Source organism: Anolis sagrei, chromosome 4 (assembly GCF_037176765.1).
Source record: "Anolis sagrei isolate rAnoSag1 chromosome 4, rAnoSag1.mat, whole genome shotgun sequence".
NCBI lineage: Eukaryota > Metazoa > Chordata > Lepidosauria > Squamata > Dactyloidae > Anolis > Anolis sagrei.
The window spans coordinates 137,293,897-137,314,419 of NC_090024.1; the positions used below are offsets into that span (position 1 = coordinate 137,293,897).

General features: G+C 38.3%; 1 protein-coding gene across 1 annotated transcript in view; it reads right to left on the minus strand.

Annotated features, from left to right (window-relative positions):
- Positions 1–3,540: 3,540 nt before the first annotated feature.
- The window catches only part of LOC132774236 (PH and SEC7 domain-containing protein 2), a 66,262-nt gene continuing 49,279 nt past the window's right edge, over positions 3,541–20,523 (minus strand). The window contains exons 8-9 of the mRNA XM_060774132.2: positions 6,330–6,419; positions 3,541–3,618 (exon numbers count right to left, since the gene is read on the minus strand). Coding sequence (XP_060630115.2) covers positions 3,571–3,618; positions 6,330–6,419 — 138 coding nt within the window. The 3' untranslated portion in view covers positions 3,541–3,570. The remainder of the gene's footprint in view (positions 3,619–6,329; positions 6,420–20,523) is intronic.

Genomic DNA, 20,523 nt, shown 5'->3' on the forward strand with positions numbered 1-20,523 from the left:
CATGCCAGCCACATGACCTTGGAGGTGTCTATGAACAATGCCGGCTCTTTGGCTTAGAAATGGAAATGAGCACCACACCCCAGAGTCGGACACATCTGGGCTTCATGTCAGGGGAAAACCTTTACCTTTACCCTCAGGAACTTCCAAGTTGCCCATTCTTAGTTTGCCCCTGGAAGCAGATCCTCATCGGGGGCCATCCAATTGGGATTTCCTGGTTTAGCTACCTATAGGAATACTCTTGTTCTTCCTGGGAGAACGTTAAGAGGAGTGGTGGTTCTCATGAAGCTTTTCCTTGATTTGAGTCTACTGGGAAGAGGCAGATAGCCATGTAGTAGATGGCTTTCACAGTGTTCAGCCTTATTTCTCTCACCATTAGCAGCAACTTCCCATCAAACCTCAGGAGGGGCAATGCCAGCTAGCTTGTAGAGTTTACCAACTGGTGAGACATCCTGTGATTGTTCTACAATGCTATGTTCACCTGCTTTGCGTGGGCAGATTTATGCCAAATAGGGCAGGCATACTTGGCAGTAAGACAAGGCTAGGGCTGATGTTCTTATTGAGTTTGGTTCTGCACCCCATGTGCTGCCAATAAGTTTCCACAAGATGTTATTTTGTGCAGCTACTTTGTGCTTGGTGTTCATACTACGTTTCCTAAATGTTACTGTTTGATCGGAAGTGACATCAAGATATTTAGGATGGAAACAATGTCCAAGTTCTTGGCCTTCCCAGGTAATTTTTCAATTTTCTGTTGCCTTCACGGTTCCAACACACACTTGTGTTTTGGCAGGGTTAGGTTTCAGGTGGTTATCTTTGCAGTAGCTGGAGAGATCTTTCAAGGCATTAGTAAGTTGGATTTTTGACTGTTTCAAAGTCTTTTGCTTGTGTTGTTAGGCCAAGGCCATCAGCATATATAAAGCTCTGTGAGTGGTGGCTGTGGCTGATCATTAGTAAAGATGTTAAACAAGGTCGCTGCCTTGGGGTAAGCCATTCTTTTGCCTCCTCCATCTACTTTTTCTTGCCTTTAAACTCCACATAGAAGCTGCGGTTTTCTAGGAGGGACTGCACAGTTTTTGTAAAATCATAGCCCTGAATAATATGGTAGACTTTATGCAGTAATTTCCCATGTTGCACTGTGTCATGGATTGCCGTAAGGTCCACAAAAACGGTTCTCGTAACGCAATTGTGTCTGATAGTATTCTGGCATTTGTAATCTAGGGTACAGCATATCAAATTATTGGGCAGCGAGCTCCTTAGTGGCTAACAAACTAACACCCCCAGGATTTCATAAGATGGGATCATAGCAATTTAAATGGATAATGCAGCAATTGTGTGATGAATTTACATTTTTTGTGCTTTTGGTTCAATTGGTAGCCATTTGGCTGTTCAGTGATGAGATGTAGTGATGCTACCCATTGAGGGAAAAGATGTAAGAGGTGAGAAATTTGCAGCCGGCTGGTTGAAATATTGAGATTAATAGTAAAGAGGAAGGAAGGAAGGAAGGAAGGAAGGAAGGGAGGGAGGAAAGAGGGAAAGAGGGAAAGAGGGAAAGAGGAGGGAGGGAGGGACATTATTCTATCCCCCAGCTGTTGTTTCTTTTTAAAACTGGTCATCTTTGATGACCTGACAGTTTATGCTATGCTCTTTGACCCTAGATCTAACCAATTTGGAGTTCATTCTAAGCCTCGTCAGCATTGTGCAGACCTGGTTTGATATTATTAAAGTGGCCATTACTTGATCCTGCCTGCAAAATATATATGTGTGAAAATCGCACAAATCCTTCCCATGTAGCGCTATAGCTATATATAGACAACTCTATTTCTAATCAGATTATTACTTGACCCATTTTCCCTTCTGGCACTGGTGTGTGAATTAATCACCTGCCACTCTTCAAATTATGATACATAACTTTCCTCACTCTCCCTCCCCCCCCCCCAAAACATGTATGTCACATCTGTACACGTGGAAAGTTTGTTTCAGAAAACAACTTAACAATACAAGCATTATACCTGAGGGCACCCAAAATGAAAAAATAATAATACCGGATGTTCTTCTGCTTTTCCAGTCCCAACCTCTGCTCCCTCATTTCCTGTTTTAGTAAGTTACTGATACACTGCGTAACATCTGGATGGCTGTACTCAATAACTTATGTCTTGCAGAGTTCCTCTTTGTTTTAATACAGCCATTTTTTCCTACATCACTCTAACCTCTGGCCATTTTTTTGCCTCCCCATTCTCTCCTCCAATTAGACCACGTATTTAATCAAACATAAGGATTTAAGATGTAAAACTATTTTATGTTTTACAAAGAAAACATCTCTGCTAGAACCTGTAAGTAGTATATGGGCAAATATAGGACTGATTGGTGTTCAGCGTCTGCTTCACCAATGTGACTACTACCTTTCAGAGATCCACTACTATCTTTCACATATTTCAAGCTTGCATTGAAATGGCTTTGAAATAAGTAAGGTTAACTCTTTAGTCATTAGCAAATAGCTCATTTGTTTTCTAATTCACTCCAATAGTTGATTTCAGTGGGAAGATTTAAACAAACTGAAATTCCCAAAGGAGCCGATATGGAGCAAACATCAATACATTGATGAAAGTGATTGGAATGAGGGTGGGGGGGGGGGGGGGGATAGGTGGTAGGGTTGCCATAGTGGACAGAGTGGGTCTAAAGATTGTTTCAGGCTACAGTCCAGTAAACTGCCTAAGAACCCGGATCAATCTACACCAGTGGTTCTCAACCTGTGGGTCCCCAGACGTTTTTGGCCTTCAACTCCCAGAAATCCTAAACTGGTTGGGATTTCTGGGAGTTGTAGGCCAAAAACATCTGGGGACCCCAGGTTGAGAACCACTGGTGTCATATAAAACTGCTTCAGAATGCAGTTTAACTGCAGCTAAATTGCATTATTCTGCAATGTAGATGGGGCCTAAGAAACAATGCTATCTCCACTTTTATTCCATCCTAAACTGAACATTACATCGTAGTGAATGGCAATGGAAACATGTAGATGATTGAATTCTGAAGTGTTATGTTTAGGAGCATGTGGATTTTCAAAAATCAATCAATTAATTTTAAAGGAAAATGATAAAAATGGTCTCCAGGCTTTAGAAGATGATTAACAAATATAATATGTCAAATACCAATAACATGTAAACAAACTCTTAGGAGGAAAACTATCATAAGCCTCAAGAAATAAACTGACAGCAGCATTAAATCAGGTTAGGTGTTGCTTTGTCTGAAACATATAAAGCAATGACCACAGCTTATCTTATTGTATTATGTATAAAGGTCTAAATTATAATGATTCAACTTTTCTCTTAACATACATGCTTTCCTGAACAATGTCCAGAGCCACTTTGCTGCCCAAATCTGGGGAAATTCAGGGTACAACAACAACAACAACTACTATTACTACTACTATTTTTAAAAAGCTATCTGTATAACATCAAACAAGGTGAGGGTTTTTGATACTCCTTTCATCCTGGAACAAAACTCAAGATTCCTTTAATATGCACAAATATATGCAGAAGATTTTAAATTACAGATAAAAAAAACCAGTGTATATACTTACATGGCCCACTCTAGCTTTTCATTTTTTATTGAGTTATACAGGGTCTGAAACAATAACATAGTGTCAGTTCTTAACAAGTTTTTTAAATACAATTCACCTCTGCAGATGGTGTCCTCCTCATCAACTCATGATTAGGATGGTTAAATGATAAAGTGTTCTCATAGAAACAGTGGTTTACTAGCTTATCAGGCCCGATCTAAAGGCACTTTCACGTCACACAGTTGTAGTGCAATGATTCCTCTTTAACTACCATCATATCTTATGGAGCTCTAGAATATATATTTTGCAAAGCATTGTGATTCTCTGGTTGAAAGAATCATAATGGTCAGAAGGACTTGCTACCAACTTCAGATGATACGCTAGCCATGCCCCTTCCTAGAATCCAAGGACCTAAAGATGGATGCAAGCACTGATAACGTCAAGGTTGGACTTTGCAATGCACTGCTACCTCTATACCAAGTTCAAGAACTCCAGTTAGTTGAAAACTTGGCAGCCAGGTTGGTTACAGGAACATCTAGAAGTGAGTATATTACATCCATATTAAAGTCACCCCACTGGTTGCCAAAAAAGGGTTGGTTTTAATCTTTAAAGCCCTAGATGTTTTGGGTCTGGGTTACCTACAGGATCGCCTTTTCCTGCATCTCCTGCACAATTCGCCCTTTAGAACATTTAAGTCCTCTGGCAGAGACTTACTACGTTATCACTCCAGGACTTTAAAATGGGTAGCCCTGCATTTCCACCACAGGCAGAATTTTTGGAAATGTAGTTTAGGGTGGGCCCTTTTGAATTCTTAACTACACAGGTCTTTGCCTTCCCAAACTACATTTCCCAGAATTCTGCAGACAGCAGAAATGCGGGGCTGCCCAATTTAAAGACCTAGTATGACAACATGGTTACTTCAACCAGCCAGAACTCAACTGGCAACCTTCACCTAGAGGACCTTTTCATCAGCTGCCCATGACTGTTCAATGACCTGCTGGAAGAGATCCTACAGCTAAACAACCTATCAGAATTTAAATTCAACTATAGACCCATCTCTTCAGACAGGCCTACACAGTCAACTTTGAACCATGAATTTTGATTTACATTCTATTGCTGCTATATGCTACATGTGTATCTGTGTTTGGGGTATGTTATATCTATGTATTTAGAGTGTGTGTGTGTGTGCGCGCGCGCGTGTGTGTGTGTATAATGTTCATGTGTTTTGACTTTGTTGTACCCTGCCTTGATCCATCAGGAGAGGCGGTAATACATAAAATGTATTATTATTATTATTATTATTATTATTATTATTCCATAAATCCAAGCATTCCATAGGATGTTGACCTGACACTTAAAATAGAATCATAATGTTAGAATTGTGAAGAGTTTCTGCTAATTGAGATGAATGACAACATGGATCTACCCTACATTCCAAGTTTCAAAACTAGGAGCTTACATCTGGCATCTTACATGTACTACCAAAGCATCTGCCACCAGGGCTTGCTGCCTCTCTTTGCCAGCCTTATGTCACAAAAAAAGTTTGACTACAAGATCTGCATTTTCATTAAAATTATTTGAAGACTGAAAAACTACTTATTTGTCATTTTTTGCCTGGCTATTCCTGTATGTTTTTGAGCTTTCTGTTAATTTCTTGAACTTATGAGTGTTTGGGAATGTTATAATGTTATGTCTTTGCAGTGGCTGGGGGAGTCCCTATGTGACTTATATCTGGAGCCAATTCTATGTATGTCTCTGGGTGAATGAAGGTTGGAGAAAAAAACTTTTAGTGCCTTTTCTGAAGGGAAAATGGGATTAGCTGAATTTATGAAAACATGCAAGGGTATCTAGGAAGCTGGAAAATAAAGAAAACACATGAGGTGGTGAAGTGATAGAACACATCTCAGGACCATAAAATGTACAAGTTGATATTGGGAACAACTATTTAATACAGAGGTGGGAAATGTTTGTCTCCTCCTCTGTATGTTATTGGATCATCATTCCCATTAACCAGCCCAGTCACTGATGCATGGAGTTTCAACTGATATATTTTCTACTACCATGGCTTATAACTGACAGGTGAGATGGTACATTATATTCCATTCTGATACAATGTGTCAACTCTAGGGAATCCTGTCTTGATGGCCAACTCAGAATGCAATGCTGAAACCCCTATTGAAAAAATCCTATGGAAAACCTTCTCATACTAACTTTTCACAAAAAACATTCAGTTCTGCAGCTGCATACAGAGGTGGACCTAGGTAATTTTCAACGGTAAGCAAACAGTATTTTGGCACCCCCCCCCCCCCAAACCAATCACTGATATATATTTTCTGTTCGTCATGGGAGTTCTGTGTGCCATATTTGGTTCAATTCCATCATTGGTGGAGTTCAGAATGCTCTTTGATTTTAGGTGAACTATACATCCCAGTAACTACAACTCGCATATGTCAAGGTCTATTTCCCCCCGAGAGCGCCTCAAGAGCGCCCCTGGGCAAAATCAACTATACTGCAAATGCTTACTTTGCGTAATGGATTGAGCCGCCCCTGGCTGCATATCTGCAACGTTCATGCTTTGATTATTCATGTAGATCATTTCTACAAATTAAAAGGGATGTGGTTTACCATAACTGTAGGAGATATATATGAAAAGTGGATAGGGGAACATCCATAGTTCATTTTTATTATATTCATATGCAGAACTGCAGTCATAGACATTTGTGTTTCTGGTAATAGCAGTAAACCTCACTCTTATCTTTTCCTGAAACAGCATTACCTTTAAGAGGTCCTTTGCAAAATCATTGCCATCATTTAGTCCATCCAGGTTTGCAGTAAATTGTTGGCATGACATCTTTTTCCCAATATTCTATAATGCAGAAGAGCAGAATAATTTGTTTTAAATGCTATATTCAAATTATAAATATGCAGATACTGAGGTAAAGGCTTTTCATATACAATTTTCTCTTATCGTAGACCAGACTAAAACAACAACAGCAGTACGGGAGAGGTTCAGGTTATAGGCATTTGCATGAAAATACAAAATTAATGCACCTGGTCAGCAATCTCAAACTCCTCCAAACCTTTTTGAGAAATTGGTAAGTTATCATTTGTCATCCCAGTGGCCTTTTCCCCTAAAACCTACTTGAAATATGTGTATATTAGCTCACCAAATGTTACCTGATAAAAGGCCATAACTGCTGACTCACTGATTACCTTCTATAGTTCCAGACTGTTTGTTCTGTAGCCCTGCTTGCATTTTGCTGAGCAATATAACTATTACTACACCATTGGCTACTTTTATAATGTTTCTGATAATAGCTCCCACTTCTGGTTAAGGCAAATCAGATGACAATGTGGCTGGTAGTGGTATGGAAGCAGCCGTGTGACTTGCAGTAGAACTTGGACAGGGGAACCAGCCATGGCATATTAAATGTGAAAAAATAGTAAGCATCTGATTCACCTTCACCATTTTCTGAGAAGGTAAAATAGGAAAAGTTATGATAAACTTTGACTGTGTCAGATCATTGGTGTATCTAGTCTAATACTGTTGATTTTAGGTGTATTGGTGTATCTAGCCTAATATTGCCCCCTTGGGGAGAGAGGGTAGGTTCAAAATAAGCTGTTGTTGTTGTTAATGGTGACTGATTGCAACTCTGCTTCCATACCTTTATTTGTGTATATTATAAATCTCAAAGGTATCCAGAGTTAAATAAATAATTAAATTGGGCAATATATGAGAGGCGGAGAAGATGGAATTAATGAGCAAAGACCACAGAGAATAAAAAAAAACCTTTCAAGGCTCTGGGTTGTTGTAGGGTTGTTGTAGCCTCTTGACCATGGCCATATAGTCCAAAAAACCCTACAACAACCCTGTGATTCCGGCCATGAAAGCCTTTGACAATACTTTCAAGGCTCATTTCCTATGTGTACGTAAAGAGGTATCTTGGAGATGGAACCCAAATCTAAACATGGAGATGGAACCCAAATCTAAACCCAAATCTAAATTCATTGGTGTTTCATATACACATTATATTATTATATATGTATATATAATTATATTACATGTAATATTACTAATAATATTACAATATAATGGTGTAGTACAATATAGTAATATATAATACTGATATTCTACTATGCTAATGGTGTAGTACAATATAGTAATATATAATACTGATATTGTACTATGCTAATAATTTAATATATTGTATGTATATATATCTTGTGAGCCACTCTGAGTCCCTTCGAGGTGAGAAGGGTGGCATATAAATGATGCAATTAATTAATTAATTAATTAATATACCTTATACACATAGCCTAAAGATAATTTTATTCATTAATTTAATAATTTTGTGCCTGAAACAAAGTTTCTGTACATTGAATCATCGGCAAAGCAAAGGTATGACTATCTCAGTCATCTAGGTAAGCAATTTGTATTTTGAAGGATTTTGGAATTTTGGATAATGCTCAACCCCTAATTATTTGTTCTGACATGAAAAATTGGTTTCTCAACAGTAGGGTAACCGTGTTGGGAAGAACAATAGCCCAACAAGAATTCTTTGCCATTTTCTCCTGGCATCAAACATCCCAAGTGTTGTGGACAATCTGTATGGAAAAAATATGTAGCATTTTTATGTGGACATTTTTCCACACTGTTAGAATAGGATGCTTGAAGCAGTTCAGCCCACCACATGTAACCCTTGCCCATTTTGACTGATAACATCTAGCGGGATTGGAGAGTTCAGAGGATAGTAAATGCCTCATTATGTCAGAAGGAGGTGCTTGCTGCCTTAAAGGAGGTAATGGTGTGGTCACTCTGAAAAGGATCTTATGGGGCTCAGATGTGAGAACTCTTATTCTATTGCAAGGTGACAGATTAGAGGATTAGGGAAAACACAGCTGTACACGGATGCATATGTTTGGTAGGAAAGGCTGTGGTTGAAAACTGGGTTTGGAAGATAAGGGAGGACAGACACCACAATTTTCATCATCCAGTTTGATAGAGTTTGGCACCCCCTCTTTTTTCCTAATTCTCTACCAAGATGAATAATATCCACACCTGTTCAACTTCTTCCGTGACCTAAGCTAGAAAATTGCACAAGCACCTTACGTTTTCCCTGAAGATAGCAACAATAAATAAGATAATGTGGTGTAGTGGTTTGAATGATGGACAATGAGACAATGAAACTGTCCAACATTCAAACCAGCACAATTATAAGATCTTTCCACTCAGCCATGGAAATCCACTGGATGACCTTGGGCAAGTCAGACTCTGCCAAGGCTCGGATAAAGACGAATGCAAATCCCTCTGAATAAATTTTGCCAAGAAAAACTCCATGATAGGGTTGCCATAAGTTGGGAACAACTTGAAGGCATATAAAAACAATGTCTCTATAATAATAATATCAATTTATTATTATTTCGGGCATTTCTACCCCGTCCTTCTCACCTCTGAAGAAGGACTCAGGATGGCTTACAGCAGGCAGTCATTAGATGCCAAAGAGTTTAAATATACCATCTATTCATCTTATTTGATGTTTGTTGGTCTTTGTCAAGCCCTGCTTTTTCCTTCATCAGTCTGAAGTTAATCCTAATTTGTTTGTTCTCCAATTTGTCAAATGCAATTATCTTTTTCTTTCATCAGTGGCTGAAGAGTGTATGATGAGACGTTATGAACCTTATGTATTTGTAAAAACATACAGTACTTTGTAGTTGTTTTTTTATAAAGAAGTTTAAGATGAGAGGGACTCATTGTCATATGCATTCAGACTTCTTCACTTGACCAGAAGGAAAGCTCTGTCTGTATGATGAGCATATGTGAAATAAGTAGAAGAAGGTAGATGTTATTTGCATCAGTTAGTGAAGTGATTGCAGATTGGGGGAGGCAGGCAAAGCAATGTCATTGAACAATGGTATTACAAAGATGGTGAATCACTGCAGCATCCCTTTGCACCAATCATAGCACAAGATGTGGAATCTTACAATTTCTCCGAGTGGCTCTCATCGGGCCTGATAACCATAGCATAAAGAAAAATCATGGCTAAGACATGTTCTGTATTGTGCACTAAAACTCTTGGAAAGTGGGGAGAAAAGGAAAAATATGCTTCCTTTACTTATCCTTCTCCTAAAATGTCCCTCAGCACTTATTCTGGAAGAAATCTCATTGGTTCCAATGGAAACCCAACAGTTTCTTGTTGGTTTATATCAGGCACGGGCAAACTTTGGACCTCTAGGGGTTGGAAATTCAACTCCCATGATTCCTAACAGCCTACTAGAGGACTGAAGTTAGTCCTTGACTGGTTTATACAGTAGGCCTGCTCATTATGTGAGCTCATTGAATGTATTTTAGGAGTTTTCAGTGCCACAGTATCATACAGGAGGACCCAGCAATGCTAAGAAAAGTGTTCTCTTTAGTCTTCAGTACAATTATAAGGTTAACCTCCGCTGGCGGTTCTGCAATTGAGTGAACACTTCTTTAGGCATTTCCGAACTCAAGAATGGGAAACGGAATGTTGGACAAGAAAAGAAATTGTTTACCTAAGCAATTCGAAAACAGCTTTAGCTGTGATTAGGGAAATTAGATACCACTAAATAGTGGGGGAGGTATTTTATGATGCCATAAAAAAAGATCAGAAAATGCTGGGCGACCAAAAGGAAGAAGGAAGTCCTGACAGCTCTTTGTCACAGAGGAAAGAGCAACAGCATCCCCTGGACTCAAGCCCAACCTTCCATGGCACCTCCTTCTGTTCTGTCTGTCTGTGTATTGTCTATACAAAGCGGCATTGAATGCTTGCTGTGTATGTGTACTGTGATCCACCCTGAGTCCCCTTTGGGGTGAGAAGGGCGGAATATAAATAAAATGTTATTATTATTAATATTATTATTATTATTAAAGATGGACTCAAAGCCAACTTTAAAAACTGTGACATAGACACTGAGAACTGGGAAGCCTTGAGCACTCTAGCTGGAGGTCAGCTGTGTCCAGCAGTGCTGTAGAATTTAAGAGACATGAATGGAAGGTGAAAGAGAGAAACGTGCCAAGAGGAAGGTGCATCAAGCCAACCCCAACCAGGACTGTCTTCCACCAGGAAACCCTATGGGAGGACATGCAGGTCAAGAACAGGGCTCCACAGTCACCAACGTACCCACTACCAGGACACCAATCTTACTCGAACAATGAGAGATCGCCTAAGTAAGTAAATCTTTAGGCATTGCTAGGTCCCCCAAAAACATATTAAACATATTAATCCCCAAAAACAGATTATTGTAATGTATCTGCCGGATTAATTAATCCACCAAAAACATATTAAACATATTAACACCAAAAAATAGATTATTGTAATGGATCTGCCGCATAATGCACAGGCATATGTCTCATTGGAGGTGGTCTCAAGTCTCAAAACAGTAATATTAGAACTTAAGAATCTGCTAGAAATGGAAATGAAACACACAATAAAAAACATTATCATTAGGCAGGATGAGTCAATTATGTAAACAAAATGTTAGCTGTTGAGTTTTCCCTCTCAAGGAGAACACTTGGGAGATATCTAGGTAGATCCTATGCACCTAAATTTATTGGCCATAGAACACTACTTGATGCTTTACCTCAGACAGCAAAAAATCTGGGGTTGACCATAGATCCAGTTTGTAGTTATGGATTTATTAATCTTGATACACCAAAATGAGATTGAGGAATTAAGTGTAGGGAAGCACATTTCTTTCTTCTCAAAGTATAACATTTTGTGGAATAAACTGCATGCAATGTTAAATACAATGAGTGCAACTTAAAACCCTATCATTTTTACTCTAAATTAAGCATATGTTGACTCACTCTTTACAAGAATGAGTGTGCATGGGTGGGGAAGGTTCTAAACCCATGCACAAAAACTGCATTTATCCCCATTTAACCACCTCCTGTTCCCTACATTGGTGCCAATACAATTCCCTCCTTTTAAATCTCTTTGTACGTGAAAGGAACAAACGTTTCAATGAAAATTAAATGCAGGGAAGGTTTACACTTCTCCTAGTGACAAATACTGTTTTCCAACCTATGTTTATGTTTGAGAAAAAAAAACATGGTGTGCTTTAAATTCTACATGATTGCAAGAATTCCATATTACTTTTTACTTAACATAACTGTATGTATACTTAGCTTAGTAACAGAGTTGCTAAGAAAACCTGTAAGTTATTGTGAAGGTATATTAAGACACCAGCAAGAGTGCCTAATGTAGATTGTGCACCAATGTGCATCAGTGCACAATGCGTATTAGGATCAATGTACACCAATGTGTAATGTACAGAGGGGCTTATATGAACCAGTGCATAATGCACATTGGTCACTTTGCTGGCTCTGCTACATAGTAATGTAACAACAGCCCACTATTGAATATGGAAGTGATAGAACTGTCTAGTTTTAGTTTCCATAGACATAAGTCCACTTACAAAATCATTAGTTCCCAACAGAATTGCAGGCTATGTAACACTCCAGGAAATTCTAGATTAATAGTTGACATATCCTCCCCATGTTTTGTACAAACAAAGAAATATCAGGTGCCACAAATTTATATAAAGGTATCCGCAACTTCACTTACCACCTGAGAAAGAGTTAAAAGTGCAAAAATAAGAGGATCCAGGAGCAGGAGAGAAAGAGAAAGGAGGAGAGAGGAAAGAAGACATTAATGTAACATGTTCCATTGAATGTTTAAAGCTCAGGAAAGTCTTCAACAAGCTGACTCCTAGGGAGTTTATTCACCTTACTTATTGAAGAATTGGGGAGTCCACATGTTAAGTTTTGAATCCTCCATAACAAACATGTGAAGTCGTCATTCTATGTGTACCATAGAACTAATCCAAAGAGTTAATAGATGATACGCTATCATTGCAGATTAGATACTGAGGATCCATATGACTGGATGTCCTACCACAGAAGGTGCATAATAACGTGGAATTGTTTTGCTTCACTTCCTTTTAATGAGATGCCAGGTAATACCATCATCCAATCATTTTCATCATTCACTTGCCAATAGTTTTCCTTCTTTCTTCAGACTGCAGAATATCAAACATCTAGCAATTCCTCCATCTCTTTTTGTAAATAAATAGTGATAATTCAGAAGCATGAATTTAATACAGCACCGGTCACACTTATTATGATCCATACAGCAACCTTGTTTGATTATTTTTAATCTATCGTTTAATTGTGGTTAAAAACTTTTCTGGAGATACAGCTTTTAATTTTTAAAAATTACTGTAATACCATAATGCTGTAATATTGATTTTAAGAAAATATCAAGCCAATTCAGTCACTGCAAATAATCATGTTGTTAAAATCATGGGGGCTTAATTATTTTTTCTGAAACAATGTGCATCACTGATTGTGTTAAGAGTCTTATAGCACTAAGCTACCATCATCCAAAATTCAACACTCTAGCACTAAGACATTATCTCACTATATCCTCCTTTCATTTAAAAAGTAGGTGGGAAAGTGGTTTAGCATTAATTAAAGTTAATTAATTGTTGTAAAATAAATTTTAAAATAAACAGGGCACAAAATGAAACCCACCACAAAGAACACAAAGAACTAAATCTAGCCTTGGGCCACTATCCAAGAGATTTAGGAAATGGCATTATCAATGGGGAGGGATAAATCTTGGGTGTAAATTTTTAATTGAAAATTCTTCTCCTGGTGATAGGACCTAAAAGAGGTGTTATGGAATGTGAATGTCTTTGGGCCTGCTGGACTCAGAGTTCTTCCATATCTTCAAGAAAAGCCCTAATCAGAATCTTTAGCTATCCCAAGTCAAAGCCTGTGGGATTTATTGCCTGTTCCCACTGGTTATAAAACATATGATTATGCTAAGAATGCTTGTTTTTTTTAATAGGTGATCACTAGGCTTGGTCCATTTCATATAATCCCTGAAAACAGAATGGAAAGGAAGGAAGCAAAAAGCTCGGCAAAACGGATCAAGAGAGCCAGATTTTTCGGCTACTGGAGAGGATGGAGTTAAGTCTACATTATATCTGAAGCAGGGGTCTGCCGTGGGGCTCCTGCAGAAGATCCTGCAGCATTTTTTCTCCCTCCCCAGCAGTGGAAAAATTCCCTAGGCTCCTCCTCCAGAGAGGGCCTTACCGGGAATTCACTTTCCCAGCAGCACTTGCATGGGGTGGGCATTGAAAGGTCTCTGAGTTCCTCTCAGAGCATGATGGGAGTTGATGTTTTTCTCTCTCTGTTTCTCAGCCAACAACTGGTAACTACAATTCCCAGAACCCTCTCTTGTGGTTTGTCTTATTTTAAAAAATGTTATGGTAAAAACTTAAAATGATTCTAAAAAATTAGTAGATTGGTGATTTTTTTCTGAAACTTGGCAGGCCTGCAGTTGTACATGGGCCTAAAACCGAGGCAAATTTCATGCAGATAGACCTTAAAATGATTGAGGATTCAGCCTTTAAAGTTTCCCATTGTAGCCAATGGGCCAAATCTTTGCCGAATGAAAATGGCAACACTCCTCCTGATTCGAGTAACTTCCCGGTAAACAGAATGAGAGGTTAGCTGAAAATTGGCCCAAAATAGCATGGCTTTTGGCCAAATTGCACACTTGTACTGATCACTTCCTTAAGTTTTCCACAAAGATTAAAATGGCCAGACCAAAACATAACAGGAATTACATACAGAAAAAGTGCAGTGCTCTCAATGATGCCAGTTCCAATCTGAAGGGGAGCAGAGGGAGAAACAGGTTTATCACTCTATCCTTTTCATGTGTTCTTTCAAATATTTATTTGAGACAGCGAAGATCTGTCCCTCTCAGTTTCTGGTATTTTTTGTGGAGGAATATACTGAAAGAATTCTACTATTTGGAATAAAGTGACTTTAGAGATTAAAAAAATAGTGACATATGTTGTGCTCAGATTCTTGCTTTGGAGCCATGATTCTGGTGTAAGAGGAGATGTGTCCACAAAGCAATACTAAGGAGATCAAAGCCTATAATTTTAAAAAAAGCTTTTTGCCGTAGTGTTGCTCCTTTTATTATATTTTTGAGTGTTGAACTTGAAAACACAATAATAATGGAAAACCATACACAATTCTTTCACAATTTCAATAGTAATTCTATTCAATTATATCTTTCAATAAAGAAGGCAAAATAAGTTGTGAAAAAACTGTATATAATGGGACATATTTGAGATTCACAAATTCCTGTAAACCAGCAAAAAAAAAGAAGTTTTTATCACCCTCAAATTTTGCAGGCCAGTGTTATGGGAGCTGTTGTCCAAAATTAAATATTCCAAACTATAATACCCTGTTTTAGCTCTTTTCTATTCCAGATCCTGGAATCTGATTTCAGAAAACAGAGTGAATGTGAGAGATGAACAGAAATTTAGTCAACATAAGAAAGAAATGCAGTTGATGGGATGAGGATGTAGGGTAATTGCTCTAGGACACACATGTCAAACGCAAGGCACGTGGGTCAAATCTGTTCCAACATGTTATTTTATGTGGTCCATGAGGCTTTCAGTGTCAGAGCAACATAGTCACATTTACACAATCCTACAATTACACATGGCTCTTTGAAGGCAGCCATAAAGCTGATATGAACATCAGCTAAAATGAGTTTGATACCCCTGCTCTAGGGTTATGTGTAAACTCATTTATCTCATAAGGATCATACCTGTGACCTGGGATTTGATTTATTCAAATATCAACAACGTCCAGGAGGAACCTTCACTACAAGCAAAACAACCTGAGATGCTAACAGATGCCTTACCTGGAGAATACTGACCTAGGATCTCATCACACTGATGAGCCCCCCCCCCCCCTTCTGTCCCATTTTGCCGACAATCACCAGCAAAACAGAAGGTGTGGATGGAGACTCGCAGTGAGCTGCACACCCTCCCTCTTTCCCCATCAGTTGAGGGAAGCGTGGCATAATCAGGGCAAGATGCATTGGTGCTATAGTGCTTCCCCAATCAGATAGGGAAAAGCTTGGCAGAATGGGGGCAAGGCACATTGGTGCTTTCTGCATCAGAGAGGTAAAAGCATAAAAAATGTGCATTGGACCTAGCCAAAAGATGGGAGACTCACCATGGTGGTGAGGAAGCTCCCTCAACACTTCCTCATCACTTCTCTCACTGATGGGGCTATGGCCTGCGTCATCTGATGGGATTTGTCTGGGTCTGTGCCCCAGCGTGGTAAGGGCCAAAAAACTCCTTGTGAGATGGGGTGGCTAGTGACTAGCATCCGGATTAAACAGAAAATACATTCTCTGTGTTGTAGCTGTCAACATGTGTGAAAATATCACCGGGCTAAGTATAGTTGTGAAAAAAGATAACCAATGCTTGCCATGTGGAGAAAGTTATTTTAGTTTTATTTCTGTTCATTGACTGACAGTTTTATAGTTAATATTTAAAATAGAAATTATTCACTTTTAAATTTTTAAATGGAAAGGGCTGTGGGATTTTAACGACTTCTTCCTCTCTTATAAATCTTCACAAACACTGCAGTTCTGTGCACTCCTGTCATGGCAGCTGGGCAACCAAACCAGTCTCTTTTCAGTCTTGGCAACTATGTTCTCCCAAGTAGAGTTCCCACATCAAAGGACCTTGGGCTCTTCAGTCCTCAGGGTGAGGGGAAATAAACTCAAAGCAAGAGCACTGCCTTGAAACGGCATATATCTCTGTTTTCCTAATGTGTACATGTTTTGCAAAAGTCACTGAGGCCCGAAAGTTAATGAAATAATGTCTAGACTAAAATGTAACATCAGACATCAAAACACTAAGAGTGTAGGCTTACCATCTAGTTCTGGGCACGAAGCCACCTAAATCCAAACAAATGAGATAACAAGAAAATAGTCTGATAGAAAAATCTTTATAAAAAGTGATTAAAAGTATAATGAAACTAAAAATATGATGGTGTTAGATGGCTGATGCAACCGCCTACAAGCAGAGTAGTGCAATCTGATGCAACCATCTGTTAGTAAGCAACCAGAAATGGTTGTTAGTGAAATTCTCAGGGAAATGCTACTTTAAATGACTTCATCCAACTCTCCCTTATCAATGGAGAGGAAAATTATTCTTGACTTTATGTGGAAGTAGGCTAGTTCTTTTTCTGATTGGACAGGTATAAATTAGATAGAGTAGAAATGCAGCCTTCCAACAAACAAGCAAATTCTTTCTCAGTCTCCAAAGAGACTGAGCTGAGCTTTGGAAACAGCTTTTATACTGTTGATGCTATTCCTGATTGATAAAAAAATCCAATCAGACAAGGAGAGAGCCTCTGCTTTCAATATTAATTAGACTTTGTAAATTTGTATTTTTGTTATATAGAAAAGAATTGTTTTCCATAGATGCCTTTTACAATACAAATGCTGGTTTGTTTGACACACACCACTGAAGACATACGATTGTCTGCCCCTAAACCAGTGCCTGTCATCAGTGATGGACTGGATGCGGGCTAGTAAGCTGAAATTGAATCCAGACAAGACAGAGGTACTCCTGGTCATTCGGAAGGCAGATCAGGGTATGGGACTGCAGCCTCTATTGGATAGGGTCACAGAGGACTGTAGTCTGGTGGTGCTCCTCTCAACGCTTCTGTCATTGGAGTACGCACCCCCCCCCCAATGGGAAAGTTTGGTTCTACAACCCTGTGTTTTTTATGAGCTTCCTCTTGCAAATAACTTGCTCCTCTTCTTATCTCATTCAAGTTCTTAACATTTTATTCTGCACATGTGGCCAGCCCACTGTCACTGTCATTGTGTTTATTGTAATGTTATATTGTTAATGTATTCATATGTTTTATGTACTTATGATGTTGTTGCTTATGTTTTGGTTTAATTTTGCTGTAATCTGTTGTCTGGGCTTGGCCTCAAGTAAGCCGCCCCGAGTCCCTGTTGGGGAGATGGTGGCAGGGTATAAATAAAGATGATGATGATGATAATGATGATGATGATCCTGGACATTTAAATAAAATAGATCCAAAGATCACCAAGCTTCCTGGTTTGCCTTTCATACTAAAATCATGAAAGTCTAGTAGTTAGGAACGTTGATGCCTGATTGAATTATACTGTTAATCACAGGTTGAGAGCCTAGATAATAATAATAATGATGATGATAATGACAATAATAATAATAATAATATTTTTTCTTTATACCCCGCCACCATCTCACGAAAGGGGTCTCAGAATGGCTTACATGAGGCCAAGCCCAGAGATACATTACAGCAACATAAATATAAACAACAAAATAACATCACAATAAAATAAATAAACCAATCAAGTAAAATAAATAGTACAAAATAACATAATGGAAAATCAAACACAGTGGGCGGACCAAATGCACAACATAAAATGATAAAACTCTGGAAGAGATAGCAATGAAAAAGCTAAATTTGTGGGGGAGGAGGGGACTGAACAGTGGAATTAGATTTTCAGTAAGGTGGGGGAAAGTGCAATATGAGGAAAACAGTTTAGGTGAAACAATAGGACTGGAATGGTCACTAGATGGCCAGAAGGACCTTTGACAGATATAGGTTAGCTGACAAATGGCCAAGAAATTGCAAGAGATTAATTTGGAAACCATGCCTCCCCGTTAGATTGGTGGTTTTTTTTAATTTGAGTGGCACATTCTCTGACAGAAGCTAAAAGTATCATGCTTGATAACATCATCAGGGCCTGCTCCCTACAACAACAGGTTTTTGGCCCTGGAACCCTGACGAGGCAACTCTATTCCCAAGGATGACCAACTAAGCTTCAGCACTATTTGCAAACTATTCCCAAGAGCTTTTGGAAAAATGGAAAAATGCGAACTGCTGATTGGGAACATTTTGTTTTTTGTTTTTGTTTTGCTGTTATGGCTTTGATCTATATTTGGAATTTTTTCAGTTTTTACTATTATTTTATAATGGTTTTATATTCATTGTCTTTTGCTTTAAAATATAATAATAACAGAATGTTGGGGCAGAAGTAGTTGGGAAAGGCATCAGATTAGTGTTCATGTACAGAACATTTCAGTGAGATGCAGCTTCTTGATGGTTCCATTGAGGAAATTTATCAAAGTATAAAAAAAATCATTATTGCACACATGATAAATGGTGATTTTTTAGATCCAGTGTAATGTCAGCAGTGTATATTTCCATTGCAAGTGAACTTGATAAAATATTTTGATTTTTTTTACAACCAAAACAAGAATATCTTCATTAATGGAAAAGAGGGAAAATGAGCTTTTGAAATAAAGAAACAATTAAGGAGAGAGTGAGCTGGCAGATCCAGTTATATAGCCAGGAGTATTTGAATTAGTAGCACCTAAATTGTTGATTTGAATCTTGGAATCCTACTTGACACAATTACAACACCATTTGATGTTAACTGCCATAATGACATTCAATGAATCCTGGGAATGGCCATTTGGGGAGGAGACACTTAAAATTCTCATCCAGAGAGCTCCTCTAATGCCTCACCAAATTACAAGCACTGGGATTTCACAAGATGTAGCCATAACAGTTTAAGTAGGATCAAAGTGCTATAATTGTGTGATGTGAGAAGAGCCCAACTGTTCAACCATGCCAGTGGTGCTGAACTGGATTGCCACTGCCAAAGCCACTTGTTATTTTCTGTAATCTCAATTTGAACAGTTGCATGACAGGATGGTACATGGTTGTCTTCTCCAAGCTTTATTTATTGAATTTGGCCTGTGCGGATGGTTGATTCTTTAGGTGGGTTATTTTCAAAAATATCTAAACAACTTGAATGGAAAGACCTTAATTTATTTTTAAAAGAAAGCTACATGGAGAAGAAAGCAGAGGCAACAGATTTCTGTGACATCATTGATTCTGCCAAGCTATACTGGACAGATATAATATTTTTCTGTAGCATTCCTCTTTTACTTGTGCATTGTGTTTTAGAAAGTATTTTTCTTCCTTAAATCTAGCATTTCATAATATTTTCTGTAGTTGTGCAGAGCACCGCTTATGTGCAGAGCACCACTTCAACTATTAATTGAACAAACATACAGTTTGATTTAAAAAGTGAGTGAATATCAATTATTTTATTGATTGTTTTTTGTTGCACTTCTCCCAAAATTTGCTAAGTTACCTTTGCTACTAAGGCAAACCCCATGTTTTCTGTAATTAATTTTATACATTTCAAATATTTGAAAACATTTCAATTCCACTGACTATTACCCCTTCCTTTTGGTCAATGTGGGAACCTATGACCCTGCAAGGCATCACCTTTAGGATAGCATGGGGGAATTGTGAGGTTCTGGGTGGGAAACCAAAGGATATCGGCTGTCATTTCATCTCTCCTCCCAGTTGAAGGATACAGCCCAGTAAGGGAGAGAACAATAGTGGCATTAAACTGACTCCATAGATTATGTCACTGACAACAATTTCACTTCTTAGACTATGGTCTGCAGTTTTATGAATATAGACTTTTGGCAAGTGATGGGTTGCACCTCACAGCAGGTGGCAAAAACCTTTTTTGCTAAGAGTCTCATAAACTTGATCTGGAGGATTTTAACTTGGAATACGTGGGGAGGGAGACTGTATTCTTGAGTTCATCAAATGCTACAGATCATAGTCTTATCATTATAGAGAGAACTAAACAAATAGTACAACCATCAACCAGTACGAGGAGAAAAACATAAATAAGCAGCTAAGGGAATGGTTCAGAGTTTTAGATATCTCTGCACTAATGCACAGAGCATGGGAAATAAAGAAGATGAACTTGAATCCTTACCACAATAAAGTAAATATGATATAATAGCCATCACTGAAACTTTGCGATTGGAATGCAGTAATAGAGGAATATAACCTAACTCAGAGAAACAGATCAAACATCAAAGGATGAGGATTAGCATTATATATTTACACCTGTAATTAGATCAACTACTTGGAATCTTGGAAATCATGTTGGGAGCATCTGGTTAAAGATTAATGGGGAGAAAAACAGCAGGAATGTCTCTATGGGAATTTACTGTATTTCAAG